This window comes from Hyla sarda, chromosome 2, assembly GCF_029499605.1.
Source record: "Hyla sarda isolate aHylSar1 chromosome 2, aHylSar1.hap1, whole genome shotgun sequence".
NCBI classification, from domain to species: Eukaryota; Metazoa; Chordata; class Amphibia; order Anura; family Hylidae; genus Hyla; species Hyla sarda.
Genome location: NC_079190.1, coordinates 314,737,331 through 314,752,557, shown reverse-complemented (window position 1 = coordinate 314,752,557; position 15,227 = coordinate 314,737,331). Strand labels below are relative to the sequence as shown.

The 15,227-nt window shown below is 43.0% G+C and overlaps 1 protein-coding gene across 1 annotated transcript in view; it reads right to left on the bottom strand.

The window, feature by feature from the left end:
* CEPT1 (choline/ethanolamine phosphotransferase 1) overlaps positions 1 to 15,227 on the bottom strand; it is a 151,364-nt gene that overhangs the window by 51,764 nt on the left and 84,373 nt on the right. The window contains exon 5 of the mRNA XM_056557723.1: positions 8,465 to 8,549. Coding sequence (XP_056413698.1) covers positions 8,465 to 8,549 — 85 coding nt within the window. The remainder of the gene's footprint in view (positions 1 to 8,464; positions 8,550 to 15,227) is intronic.

Genomic DNA, 15,227 nt, shown 5'->3' with positions numbered 1-15,227 from the left:
ATGCCTTGATTAAAAGCATGTCACCGTACTCCCTTCACTTACCCAGATACCGATATCGCTAAGGGCCGAGTCAGCCCTACTCAGAAGTAATCTCCCTGTACCTTATCCTGGAGATAGCCGACAAAAGCATCACACCCTAGACAGCCGCCAGGTTACTGGTGACGCTATGCCTGCCCTACCTGAGACAGATTAGTGACCAGCGAGGCTCCGGGACCGTGAGTGGCTGCGGGAGCATCAAAGGATTTGGTGGGAGATTCGATTCCGCAAAACGTCACGTACACCCCTCCCGTAGAAGCAGGGGAGTTATATACCCCTGCCCCTACCCACAACTACTTGGAGCCCTGCCTGGATGTGTGGCAGGTGGAGTTACTCCAGCCCTTCACACAAATACAGCCATAAAGGCTTTACACTTATAGTAAACTAGTGTATTCTCACTGCTTAAAGGGGTACTCCGGAGGAAAACTTTTTTTTTTCTGGTGCCAGAAAATCAAACAGATTTGTAAATTACTTCTATTAAAAAAATCTTAATCCTTTCAGTACTTATTAGCTGCTGAATACTACAGAGGAAATTATTTTCTTTTTGGAACACAGAGCTCTCTGCTGACATCTCTGTCCATTTTAAGAACTGTCCCCATAGAAAACATATGCTGCTCTGGACAGTTCCTAAAATGGACAAATATGTCAGCAGAGAGCACTGTGGTCATGATGTCAGAAGAGAGCACTGTGTTCCAAAAAGAAAAGAATTTCCTCTGTAGTATTCAGCAACTAATAAGTTCTGGAAGGATTAAACATTTTTTAATAGAAGTCATTTACAAATCGGTTTAACTTTCTGGCACCAGTTGATAAAAAAAAAAAAAAAAAAAAAAAAAGTTTTCCACCGAGGTACCCCTTTTGTTCTGGATCTTTCCAATCAAATCCTTTAATTCCCTCTTTGCTTATACCTGCACTCTTTAGAGACTTGTATGGGCAGCATAAAGCCTGACACCTCCCCCCTAGACACCACTGCTTAATTTGAACCCTGGCTAAAAGAGGAAATTCATGCCTGCAATGCAACTATTGGCCGCACTGCTAATAACCACATCCGATACACAGGCAATTCACTCTAAAATGTGCATTTTTACCCGCACAGCACACTACCACTATACGTGAGCCTAGTGTACAAAGATAAGCAAACCATTATCAACCATTTAGCAATATAATTTGCTAAAATCTGCTACCATGCAGTAATTGTATGGAACAGAGCTACATATAGAGGAGACGGAAAACATAGCTGCTTTAATTCTTGAATCACAACAGATAACCACTTCATGGGTTTATTAAATTGAAATTACATGGTAAATTGGTTATAGGCTTTAACCCCTTGGGGACGGAGCCCATTATAACCCTAAGGACGGGAGCATTTTTTGCAAATCTGACCACTGTCACTTTAAGCATTAATAACTCTGGGATGCTTTTACTTTTCATTCTGATTCCGGATTTTGTTTTTTCGTGACATATTCTACTTTATGGTAGTGGTAATTTTTTGTCGATACTTGCATCATTTCTTGGTGAAAAATTCCAAAATTTTATGAAAAATTTGAAAATTTAGCATTTTTCTAACTTTGAAGCTCTCTGCTTGTAAGGAAAATAGACATTCCAAATAAATTATATATTGATTCACAAATACAATATGTCTACTTTATGTTTGCATTATAAAGTTGAGATGTTTTTACTTTTGGAAGACATCAGAGGGCTTCAAAGTTCAGCAGCAATTTTCAAATTTTTCACAAAATTTTCAAAATCTAAATTTTTTCAGGGTTTGAAGTGGATTTGAAGGGTCTTCATAATAGAAATACCCCACAAATGACCCAATTATAAAAACTGCACCCCTCAAAGTATCCAAAATGACATTCAGTAAGTCTGTTAACCCTTTAGGTGTTTCACAGGAATAGCAGCAAAGTGAAGGAGAAAATTCAAAATCTTCATTTTTTTACACTCGCATGTTCTTGTAGACCCAGTTTTTGAATTTTTACAAGTGGTAATAGGAGAAAAAGCCTCCAAAAATTTGTAACCCAATTTCTCTCGAGTAAGGAAATATCTCATATGTGTATGTCAAGTGTTCGGCGGGCGCAGTAGAGGGCTCAGAAGGGAAGGAGCAACAATGGGATTTTGGAGAGTGAATTTTGCTGAAATGGTTTTTGGGGGGCATGTCACATTTAGGAAGCCCCTATGGTGCCAGAACAGCAGAAAACCCCACATGGCATATCATTTTGGAAACTACACCCCTCAAGGCACGTAACAAGGGTCCAATGAGCCTTAACACCACACAGGTGTTTGACGACTTTTCGTTAAAATCGGATGTGTTAATGAAAAAAAAAAATTTTTCAGTAAAGTGCAGTTTCTTCCCCAAATTACCATTTTTACAAAGGGTTATGGGAGAGAATGCCCCCCAAAATTTGTAACCCCTTCTCTTCTGAGTATGGAAATACCCCATGTTAGGACGTAAAATGCTCTGAGGGCGAAATACAATGCTCAGAAGAGGAGGAGCGCCATTGAGCTTTTGGAAAGAGAATTTGTTTGGAATGGTAGTCAGGAGCCATGTGCGTTTACAAAGCCCCCTGTGGTGCCAGAACATTTTCACGGACCACTGTTCCAAAAATCTGTCAGACACAACTAAATGCTAACTGTACCCCTTATTACATTACACAAGGGGTGTAGTTTCCAAAATGGGGTCACATGTGGGGGGGGGGGGTCCATTGTTCTGGCACTATGAGGGCTTTGTAAACTCATGTGGCCTTCAATTCCGGACACATTTTCTCTTCAAAATCCCAATGGCGCTCCTTCTCTTCTGAGCATTGTAGTGCGCCCGCCGAGCAATTTACATCCACATATGGGGTATGTTCTTACTCAGAGGAAATGGGGTTACAAATTTTGGGGGCTTTTTTCCTATTTTCCCTTGTGAAAATGAAAAATTTAGGGTAACACCAGCATTTTAATGAAAACATTTTTTTTTTTCATTTTCCCATCCAACTCTAATGAAAATTCGTCAAACACCTGTGGGGTGTAAAGGCTCACTATACCCCTTGTTACGTTCCGTGGGGGGTGTAGTTACCAAAATGGGGTCACATGTGGGTATTTATGTTTTTGCGTTTATGTCAGAACCACTGTAAAATTAGCCACCCCTGAGCGTTTTATGCCCACATATGGGGTAATTCCGTACTCAGGAGAAATTGCGTTACTAATTTTGGGGGGCTTTTTTTTTTCTTTTCCTTTTACTGCTTGTGAAAATAAAATGTTTACACTAACATGCTGGTGTAACCCCCAACTTTTCCTTTTCATAAGAGGTAAAAGGAGAAAAAGCCCCCCAAAATTTGTAGTGCAATTTCTCCCGATTACGGAAATACCCCATATGTGGCCCTAAACTGTTTCCTTGAAATACGACAGGTCTCTGAAGTGAGAGCGCGCCATGCGCATTTGAGGACTAAATTATGAATTGCATAGGGGTGGACATAGGGGTATTCTATGCCAGTGATTCCCAAACAGGGTGCCTCCAGCTGTTGCTTAACTCCTAGAATGCCTGGACAGTCAGTGGCTGTCCAGAAATGCTGGGAGTTGTTGTTTTGCAACAGCTGGAGGGTCCGTTTTGGAAACCCTGCCGTACAATACGTTTTTCATTTTTATTGGGGGCGGGACAGTGTAAGGGGGTGTATATGTAGTGTTTTACCCTTTATTATGTGTTAGTGTAGTGTAGTGTTTTTAGGGTACGTTCACACTGGCAGGTTACGGTGAGTTTCCCGCTAGGAGTTTGCGCTGCGGCAAAAAAATTGCCGCAGACCAAACTTAAAGCAGGAAACTTACTGTAAACCTGTCCGTGTGAATGTAGCCTGTACGTTCACATGGGGGGACAAACCTCCAGCTGTTTCAAAACCACAACTCCCAGCATGCACTGACAGTGCATGCAGGGAGTTGTACTTTTGCAACAGCTGGAGGTACACTGGTTGGAAAACCTTCAGTTAGGTTCTGTTACCTAACAGTATTTTCCAACCAGTGTGCCTCCATCTGTTTCAAAACAACAACTCCCAGCATGTACTAATCGCCGAAGGGCATGCTGGGAGATGCAGTTATGCAACGGCTGGAGGTTACGCAACTACAACTCCCAGCATGCCGAGACAGCTGTTTCAGCATGCTGGGATTTGCAGTTTTGCAACATCTGGAGGGCTACAGTTTATAGACCACTGCCCAGTGATTTCCAAACTGTGACCCTTCAGATGTTGCAAAACTACAAATCCCAGCATGTCCAGACAGCAAAGAGCTGTTTGAGCATGCTAGGAGTTGTAGTTTTGCAAGATCTGGAGGGATACAGTTTAGAGACCACTATATAGTGGTCTCAAACTGCAGCCCTCCAGCTGTTGCAAAACTACATATTCCAGCATGCCCAAACAGCAAACAGCTGTCTGGGCATGCTGGGAGTTGTAGTTTGCAACATCTGGAGGGCTATAGTGTCAGACTGTAGCCCTCCAGATGTTGCTAGGCAACTTACCGGCTTCCATAGGATCCAGGGAGCCGTCCTCTTCTGCCGCACGCCGCCCGTGCCGATCTCAGTCGCCGCCCGCCGATCCCAGTCGCCCGCAGCCTCCGGAGGGGTAAGTGGACCTTCGGTGTTCGGTCCCCGACGTTTCCCCCGTCCTGCCCCGCCTATTGTGGGTGGGCAGGACGGGGAAAACGAAAGTAAACCCCTCCGCCCCTGATCTGCTATTGGTGGTCGCGTCTAGACCACCAATAGCAGAGATAGGAGGGGTGGCACCCCTGCCACCTCACTCCTATCGCTGTAGGGGGATCGTAGTTGTCTTAGACAACCGCGCTCCCCCTTCTATTCCGGGTCACCGGGTCACCATAGACCCGGAATGACCCGGAATCGGCGCAAATCGCAAGTGTGAATTCACTTGCGATTTGCGCCGATCGCAGACATGGGGGGGGGGTGTCTAATGACCCCCCCTGGGCATTTGCACGGGGTACCTGCTGATATCAGCAGTCACCCCCGCCCGGTCCCCGCCCGGCGTGCGGCGGGGACCGAAATTCCCACGGGCGTATGGATACGCCCTTCGTCCTTAAGTACGTCCCCAACAGGTTAAAGGGGTACTCCAGTGGATAACAATTTTATCAAATGAACTGGTGCCAGAAAGTTAAACCGGTTTGCTATGGGGATTTGCTCCTGTTCCTGACAGCTCCTGACATGGACAAAGGTGTCAGCAAAGAGCACTGTGGTCAGACAGAAAATAAATGTAACCTCTTAAGGACCAAGGACATTCTAGAACGTCCCCGCACCCTGGGCTTTAATGACCAAGGACGTTCCAGAATGTCCTGGTGTTTCTCCGGTCTCTGCCGTGCGCCGGGCAGAGATCGGAACGGCATTCCTGCTGAAATCCTTCAGCAGGCATGCCGTGCAAATGCCGAGGGGGGTCCCGGGACCTCCCCATGTCGGCGATCGCAGAAAATCGCATGTCAATTCAGACACGCGATTTTCTCCTATTCCAGGCTGATCGGGTCTCTGGTGACCCGATCACCCGCAAAATTGTGATGATCTGACCTGTCAGTTACAGCCCAGATCATCCTGAAGGGTAGGAGTGAAGTCGCAATGCTGCAATTTCCTCCTATCCCCTGCAAATGGTCAGAATTGATTCTGACCAATGGCAGAGCAGGACAGTGGGTTGCCATGGCAACCCCCCCGTTCTGCCCACCCCTGGATGTCGAGGGGATCGTGGGAAGAAGATGGAGGTCGGTACCTGCAGAAGATGCCTGGAGACCCCGATCGTCGCTGGAGACTGCTGGATCCTGGGTCAGGTAGGGAAACTACTGTGGGGGAGGGGGGAATTGAAAGTGAAAGTAAAGTGATCTTTACTGTGGCAACCACTAGGAAGACCAATCTGCAACTCCCAGCATGCCTGGCTGTCTGGGCATGCTGGGAGTTGTAGTTTTGCAACATCTGGAGGGTCACAGTTTGGAGACCACTGTTACAGTGGTGCCCAAACGGTAGCCCTCCAGATGTTGCCAAACTACAACTCTCAGCATGCCTAGACTGCCCAAGCATGCTGGGAGTTGTAGTTCTGTAACATCTGTCCCTTCAGATTTAGCAATTTTCATGACATTTTTGAAAATTGATGCTTTACTTTGAAGCCCTCTAATTTTTTCAAAAAGCAAAAATATGTCCATTTTATGATGCCAACATAAAGTGGACATATTGTATTTGTGAATAAAAATAACATTTATTGGGAATATCCATTTTCCTTACAAGTAGAGAGCTTCAAAGTTAGAAAAATGCAAAATTTTCAAAATTTTCATGAAATTTTGGGATTTTCCCCCAAAAAACGATGCAAGTAACGACGAAAATTTACCACCAAAATAAAGTAGAATATGTCACGAAAAAACAATCTCAGAATCAGAATGATAACTAAAAGCATCCCAGAGTTATTAATGTTTAAAGGGACAGTGGTCAGATGTTCAAAAAACGCTCTGGTCCTAAGGTGTAAAATGGCCTGGTCCTTAAGGGGTTAAAATATAAGAACTTCCTCTGGAGCCAGCAGCAGCTGATAAGTACTGGAAGGATTAAGATTTTTAAATAGAAGTAATTTACAAATCTGTTTAACTTTCTGGCACATGTTGATTTAAAATTAAAAAAAATGTTTTCCAACAGAGAACCCCTTTAAGGAACATGCACTAAACTGGTATTTTATTCAAAGGTTTTAAGACACTTGAGAAACCTTGGCATGGTGTGCGGGCTCAGGTATGTCCATTAGAGATGAGCGAATTTACAGTAAATTCGATTCGTCACAAACTTCTCGGCTCGGCAGTCGATGACTTATCCTGCATAAATTAGTTCAGCCTTCAGGTGCTCCGGTGGGCTGGAAAAGGTGGATACAGTCCTAGGAAAGAGTCTCCTAGGACTGTATCCACCTTTTCCAGCCCACAGGAGCACCTGAAAGCTGAACTAATTTATGCAGGATAAGTCATCAACTGCCGAGCCGAGAAGTTCGTGACAAATTGAATTTACTGTAAATTCGCTCATCTCTAATGTCCATCTAAGGATATACTGGCTAATGTCTCAATTTTACATCAGTTTTGAGGGTTAGCCAATGTCGCTGTTACATCCACCTATAATTCCATATAGATTAGATTATTCAGTTTTTCACATCCACACCTATTTATCTGGTGCAGGATGCCATTGTGGTACTTATGGTCGCTTGCAGACATCCACCATTGTATGCATTTATTGCTGGGGATTGCCCATAGCAACGGACCACAAGAGCAGTCTCTGCTCCCCAGTATCTATGCACATCTGCATTCAGGGGTTGAGCATCATCTGCCATCTGATACCACATCAATGTATTTGTTCAAAGGTCTTAAACAAAACTAGAGTGGAATGTGTAAAATGTATCCGAACACTGTAAGGTGGTATATCAGCACTTTGTATCTGTGTAAATGAAATGCTTTTTTGGCGAGATCACACTTTTTATAGCTAACATTTAGTTGATAGTATCATTTCAGTATTAGGGTACGTTCCCACACAGCGTATTTTGCTGCGTATTTGCTGCGTATTTGGTGCTGCGTGTTTTCCTACCCATTGACTTCAACAGAGAAAATAAAATACGCAGCAGCAAATACGCAGCAAATACGACGTGTGGGAATGTACCCTTGAAATGTATATTTTTGTGCTCCACATGTATTGTATGTTACTATTGCATGAAGCACACATGTTAAGAATGACCACACCAGCTGAGCACACTGAATGAGATGTCACTATGTTGTGCACGATTTTCACCAACATGGCGCAACATTACATGGCGCAGCATTTCAGGTTACTGAATGGACAAAAATATTATGCAAAAAAAGTTGGGCCAAAACCAAAGGTAACTGCAGTGATTTACTCAATGGACATATTTATGTCCAAAGCTCAGAAAGAAAAAAAAATAAACACATTACAGCCATTGTCTGACAATTTTACTGAATGGCTGATAGCTACACTACTTTTTATGGTCAAAAGCCACAGAAAAAAATAAACAAAACAAAAATAACCAACACAGACTCACAAAATGAGGACAGGTCTAGTACTCCATTAGCTGGTGTTTCAAAATTGATTGCGTTTATTTTGGACGGACCTTCAATGTCAGACTGGCTGACTCTAGACTACCCCGCTGATCAGCTACTCAAAGCTGTGCACCACAGTCTCTAATGTCTACTGATGTGCATCTTTGCAATCTCATCATTATTATTATTATTAGCAGCGATACAATCACCTTTTGCGTTCTTGTGAATAGAATTATGCTGAAGGTCCTTACATTGCCAAGCTCTTCACTAGAGTTAAACCCCTAAAAATCTAGAGGATGGACCATCACAACCTTATAGAATGTGTACACTATGTTTGGTCAAAGATACACATGTAAATTTGCTTTTAATTTAACAAATAAAACAAGTAATTACATCAAATTACCATCGACTGCCACAAATCTGGTCCACCGATCACAGCCAATAAGTGCATGACAATTATGAAGATCTGCACTTCAGTCACATCAATTCTGATTATATATGCAAGAAGACAAAAAATTATTATGACATTGTTAATTCCAGATAAATTTGATATCCATTTAATCATATTGATGTTAAAATTTCAAGTATTCAAAGCAAATTCATAATCTTAATATCAAAAATTAATTCCATACAACATACAGTCAAAGGCAAAAGTTTAGACACCCCCTGCTATGATTTTCATTTATAAATAATTGGGTGTTTGGATCAGCAATTAGATTTTGAGCTATCAAATATCTGAAAGACATGGTTATATTTCAGTAATTAAATGAGGTTTTTAGGATGAACAGGAAATGTGCATTCTTCACCAAAACAAAAAGTAGACCGGTGCATAAATTTGGACACACCAACAGAAATATGACATCACTATTTAGTTAAGCCTCCTTTACCATAAATAAAGGCCTCTAGATGTTTCCTGTAACCTGTAAAAAGTGTCTGGATTCTGGATGAAGGTATTGTGGACCATTCTTTCTACCACTATATAGAACCGGGAGAGGATGACCTAGAAATCAGGAGTTTGTCTGGCGCAGAGAGGAACCATCAGGAGGCAGGATAAAATCAAAGGATTTATTGATTGCAAAGCGTTTCGCTGCGCATGCGCAGCAAAATGCGCTGCAATCAATAAATCCTTTGATTTTATCCTGCCTCCTGACTGTTCCTCTCTGCGCCGGACAAACTCCTGATTTCTAGGTCACCATCCTTCGTCTTTATCTCTCCGGTATTTTACTTGGCCTGCCACTTCTGACCATAACAAGAATTGTGTTTTCCCATTTCCTCACTATGTTCCATACAGTGAACACTGACAGCTTACATCTCTGCGATAGCTGTTTGTAGCCTTCCACAAAACCATAATTGTTGAACAATCTTTGTTTTCACTTTGTTGCAACATGGGGGCCTCAAAACAACTCTCAGAGGATAGAGTCAAAGAGAACAACAACCTGAAATTGGCCACCTTAACCCCTTAAGGACCAGGGTTTTTTCCGTTTTTGCACTTTCCTTTTTTCCTCCTTACCTTAAAAAAAAATCATAACTCTAAATTTTGCACCTAAAAATCCTTATGAGGGCTTATTTTTTGTGCCACCGATTCTACTTTGCAATGACATCAGTAATTTTACCCAAAAATCTACGCCGAAACTGAAAAAATAAATAATTGTGAGACAAAATTGGAAAAAAACCGGCATTTTGTAAAGTTGGGGCTTCTGTTTCTACGCAGTACATTTTTCGGTAAAAATGACACACTCTTTATTCTGTAGGTCTATACGATTAAAATGATATCTTACTTCTATAGGTTTGATTTTGTCGTATTTCTGAAAAAAATCATAACTACATGCAGGAAAATTTATATGTTTAAAATTGTCATCTTCTGACCCCTATAACTTTTTTATTTTTCCGCATATGGGGAAGTATGAGGGCCAATTTTTGCGCCGTGATCTGAAATTTTTAGCGGTACCATTTTTGTATTGATCGGACTTTTTATTCATTTTTCATTATATAAAAAGTGACCAAAAATACACTATTATGGACTTTTGAATTTTTTTGCGCGTACGCCATTGACTGTGCGGTTTAATTAATGATGTATTTTTATAATTTGGACATTTCCGCACGTGGCGATACCACATGTTTATTTTTATTTACACTGGGTTTTTTTTAAATGAGAAAAGGGGGGTAATTCAAACTTTTATTAGGGGAGGTATTAAATGATCTTTATTCACTTTTTTTTTGCAATGTTATAGCTCCCATAGGGACCTATAACACTGCACACACTGATCTTTTACATTGATCACTGGTTTCTCATAGGAAACCAGTGATCAATGATTCTGCCGCTTGAATGCTCCTGCCTGGATCTCAGGCACTGAGCAGTTATTCAGCGATCGGACACCAGGAGGCAAGGTAGGAGACCCTCCTCGTGTCTAACAGCTGTTCGGGATGTCGCGATTTTGCCGCGGACATCCCGAACAGCCCCCTGAGCTAACCGGCAGTGATTTACTTTGAATGCCACGTCTAAAGGGTTAATAGCGCGCTATTAGCCACAGGTCGGCCCGACCCACTATGACGCGGGGCCACGTCAGGATGTACAGATACGTCCTTGGTCCTAAAGGGTTAAGGACAAAGCTCATTTTGGCCTTAAGGAACAGGCCAATTTTTGTTTTAGCAGTTTAGGTTTTTTCCTCCTCCCCTTCTAAAAATCATAATGCTTTCAATTTTGCACCTACAGACCCATATTAGGGCTTGTTTTTTTTTTGCAGCACCAATTGTACTATGTAATGACATCAATCATTTCATAACAATATCTATGGCAAAACAAAAAATATATATTTGTGGTGTGAATATGAAAAATAAAAACGCCATTATGTAACTTTTGGGGGCTTCCGTTTCTACGCAGCATATTTTTTAATAAATCTCTTAGCACTACTGAAAAATGACTGTCTTTGTATCAGCAATTGTCTTTGAGATAACTAACACCCAATTATTTATAAATAAGAATTCTCAGGGGTGCTTAAACTTTTGCATATAACTGTGACTACATAAGTGTAAATTCTTTACATATTAAGACTAAACAAAACATGCAGATGAGCAAGCAAAAGTAAAAGTCATTACCTCAGTCTTAGTTATTTTTAATGAGCGGTTTATACTGTACATTCTCCTGCATCCGAGTTTCCAATTCTTGTCACATTACAGTATAAATATTTGGAACAACTATGCCAACTGACCTGAAAATATTAACTAATAATAGGATGTATAGTTCCTAAGAATCATTAGTCTTTAAAAACTACCCTTTAGCGCTTTTGATTTAAGTAAATAATTGTATTCCCCATAGCTCTACCATTTTAAGCATTTTTTAAAGTTTTTCGTTCTTTATAAAATATATGAATTTAGTGAAATTTGGTGTCATCATTTAGCGGTGTAGAAGAAAGATTAAACCCAGTAATGCACAGTGAAGATATATTATGCCATAGTGTAGTATGATAACTCAATGAGGATAATGATCTTACCATTAAACCAGCAGACAAAGGGGGTTCCATAGTTATCATGGATACCCCCATACAACAGAAATCCTACGCCAACTCTCTGAAACCTCCACCTATGAGCCCCTTCCCAAAAACCCCTTACCCAGGATCAAGTCCAAAATCAGTATATTATTGGACCTCACATTTCTTTGGGCACAACGGATAAAAAAAATGGTGATTTATCCATCACATTTATCACATTCTGCATTTATCAATCACTGACAAAATGGCTCTGGCTAGTGGACTACAGATTCCCATCCCCCGCTCTATTTGCATACAGACACAAGAGGGACTTACAGGAAAGCAAGGCCACATTTTACAGCAATTCCTTTCTATTCATCCGATTTCTCATGTTAGCTCCCTCTGCTGGTCAAGAGTGGGAAATATGACAAGTTATTTTTTCATTTTTCATATTTTGTGACAAATAAAAAATGTTAAAAATATTTGCAAAAATATTTAAAAAATTTGAAAAATTTATTAAACCTCTAAAAAAAATGTTTACAAAATTTGGTGACACATTCCCTTTAAGACTGAATCACCTATAACTTCTGTGATCTATGTACCCCCCCAAAGTTCATAAAACTCTGATTAACCCCCCGGGACGGCACATTGTAGCCTTCAGTGACTCGGTACTTAGCCCCCTATCGATCCCTATTGAAAGGGCACTTACCCCATTGGTTAGAAAGACAACCTCCTTTCTCCTGGACATGAATGATTTCCTTACAGCTATTTCCAATATGACATCAATTACTGATGACACTTGGTTAGTGACAATAGATGTGAGCCTTTTACATGTCGATAGACCACGAGAAGGGCATTAGAGCTACGGAATGGCTACTCACACAGTAACTACACTAATGTACAGAGGAGTTTCCTACTGGATCTCCTAAGAATAATGCTCTATGAGAAGTACTTTACATTCCAGGGCCAATTCTACCTTCAGAAGCGTGGATTGGCCATGGACGTGAACGTGCTCCCCCAATATACAAATGCCTACATGGCCTACTTTGAAGAAAACTATCTACGGCCACAAGAGCTTTATATCCCACGTCAAGATGTGGCGTAGATTTATCGACGACCTAATCTGCATATGAGCAGGGCCCTGTGCTATCCCCATGTCCTTTCTTGATTACCTTAACTTTATATGCGGTGAGTTACAATTCACTATGACACAGTACCAACAATGGATAAACTTCCTTGACACTATGGTTACGAAAGACACCCATGGAGGGCTCATGACCGATCTATATCTATCTATCTAAAAAAGTACATATAGGAACAGCCTATAACATTAGAGTGCTCACCCCCAAAGCATAAAAAGAGCAAACCCAAAATCACAATTCCAACGTGTGAGATGGATTGTTAAAGACCCGATTGTGCAGGAGAAACTCAAATGGAATTCAAATTTTAAGGGGTATTCCAGGAAAATCAACTGGCTCCAGAAAGTTTAACAGATTTGTAAATTACTTCTATTAAAAAATCTTAATCCTTTCAGTACTTATGAGCTTCTGAAGTTAAGGTTGTTCTTTTCTGTCTAAGTGCTCCCTGATGACACCTGTCTTGGGAAATGCCCAGTTTAGAAGAGGTTTGCTATGGGGATTTGCTTCTAAACATGGCGTTTCCTGAGACAGGTTTCATCAGAGAGGACTTGGACAGAAAAGAACAACCTTAACTTCAGAAGCTCATAAGTACTGAAAGGATTAAGATTTTTTAATAGAAGTAATTTACAAATCTGTTTAACTTTCTGGAGCCAGTTGATATATACAAAAAAGTTTTTTCCTGGAATACCCCTTTAAGGAAAGAGGATACCCTAACACTATCTTGCAAGAGGACAGAGCTTGTTAAATGACCCGCACCAGGAACACAGCAACAGACAAATGTATTCCCTTCATACGTCAATACCACCCACTCTGCCCTAAAATTGACAATATGATTTGCAAACATTGGCACATCCTGAACAAGGCTGATCCTAACCTCACTCAAATTCACTCATTTCAAACCCTCACCTCTGATTTGTAACAAAAAGGCTCCTAATTTCCAAAACAGCCTTGTAAGGGCGGACCAGAGGTCCTCTACATCTACCATAAGACAGGGCACACTCCATACCCAGAGACATGGCACATACCCTTGTCTACACTGTGCTCAGTGTAGCAACGTACTGAAAGGGAATAAAATATTCCCATCCTCGAGGGCGTGGCTTGCCATGTGAGGAGTAAGCAGCAGGACGAGTGAGCTCCGTCCTACGGCCGTGTTTTCGGGGGACCCACAGCGTTTTAATGGGAGCAAGACGATCTGGAAGGCACCACAAGACCCAGGGACTGTCCCAGCAGACTGCGGTGCCCATATCTAACTTTTTTAGCCCACTACAGGAGCTGGCGGAGCCACGGGTGGAGATGGCGGGCCATTCCAAGATGGCGCGGGCGTCCCAGCAGCAGGAGGCGCCCACCCACCACCCGCCTCGCACTAAACAGCAGCGATCTGCGGAGGGGGCCGAACAGCAAGAGGAGCGCGCCCCCGGCCCTCTTCAACCTCCCCAAGAGGCAACGGAACGAGAGAGGTCTCTCACCTGCTCCAGCGGAGACCGACACAGCCCTGGAGTCCTTTTCACCAGGCCGGGACCCGGACACCCTGCGCGGCCAGGAACTGACTCCGGGAGGCCGTACACCACCTACGCTCCTAGCATGCCATGTGGAGCAGAAGCGGCCTCCACTTACTACAGCGGCTGACAGTGAGACCGGCCGGGAATGCGCAGCAGGACTGCAGACCCCCACAGGGAGAGCGGAGGTAGGTGTTGGAGGTGATCCCCCTGCGTGGCCACAGATGCAGGGACCTGCTCCCCCCTCCTCAGCCATTATGCCCCAGAGGAGAGCGCCCTCACCTTCCATGTCCCAAAGCCTCCCTCCTATATTCAGGAGCCCCCCAGACTCCCCTGGTCTGCCCTTATCGTCCTCGGAGGGGGAACATGCGGTGGAGGAGATGACTGCAGGCACTGGAACTCCTGCACATGCCCAGAGTGCCCTGTCTGCCGTTAGGGGCACTGATCCTGGACTCGTGCACAGTCTTCAGCCCCTGCCCCCTGTCTTGCCAACACTGAGCCCCACCACACCTGTGCTGGTCCAGGCGGGTGTGCACACCAGCGTGGAGACAGCTGACCTGCTTGCCCCAGATTTGCCCCCACCTGCCCAGGCAGTAGCACTACTAAAGGGGCACCCCAAATTACAGGCCCTCCTGGCTCTGCTCCCTACAAAAGCAGACATGACGGCATTAGCTCTTGACATGAAATATAGCTGGCGCCAAGATCTTCAACCAGTCAAAGAAGATGTTTCTGCTCTGCAGGACAGGGTGGGTGCCTTAGAGGACTTTAAATCTTCCGTTCTTGATACTATTTCAGATCTACAATCTGCGGTACGTTCCCATGCTCATGCTCCACAAGCTATTGCTGATCATTTAGACGACAGAGAACAGGAAACGCCGTATTAATATGAGACCGAGTGGGCTCCCGGAGGCAACACGATCGCAGGATTTGCTCCCGACGGTGACTGTCATTTTCAATATGATACTGGGACGCCCGCCGGACTCTTCAATTGAAATAGACTGGGTACACCGGGCTCTACTGGCTCCTAGCACTGATCCGTCACGCCCCAGGGACGTTATTTGTCG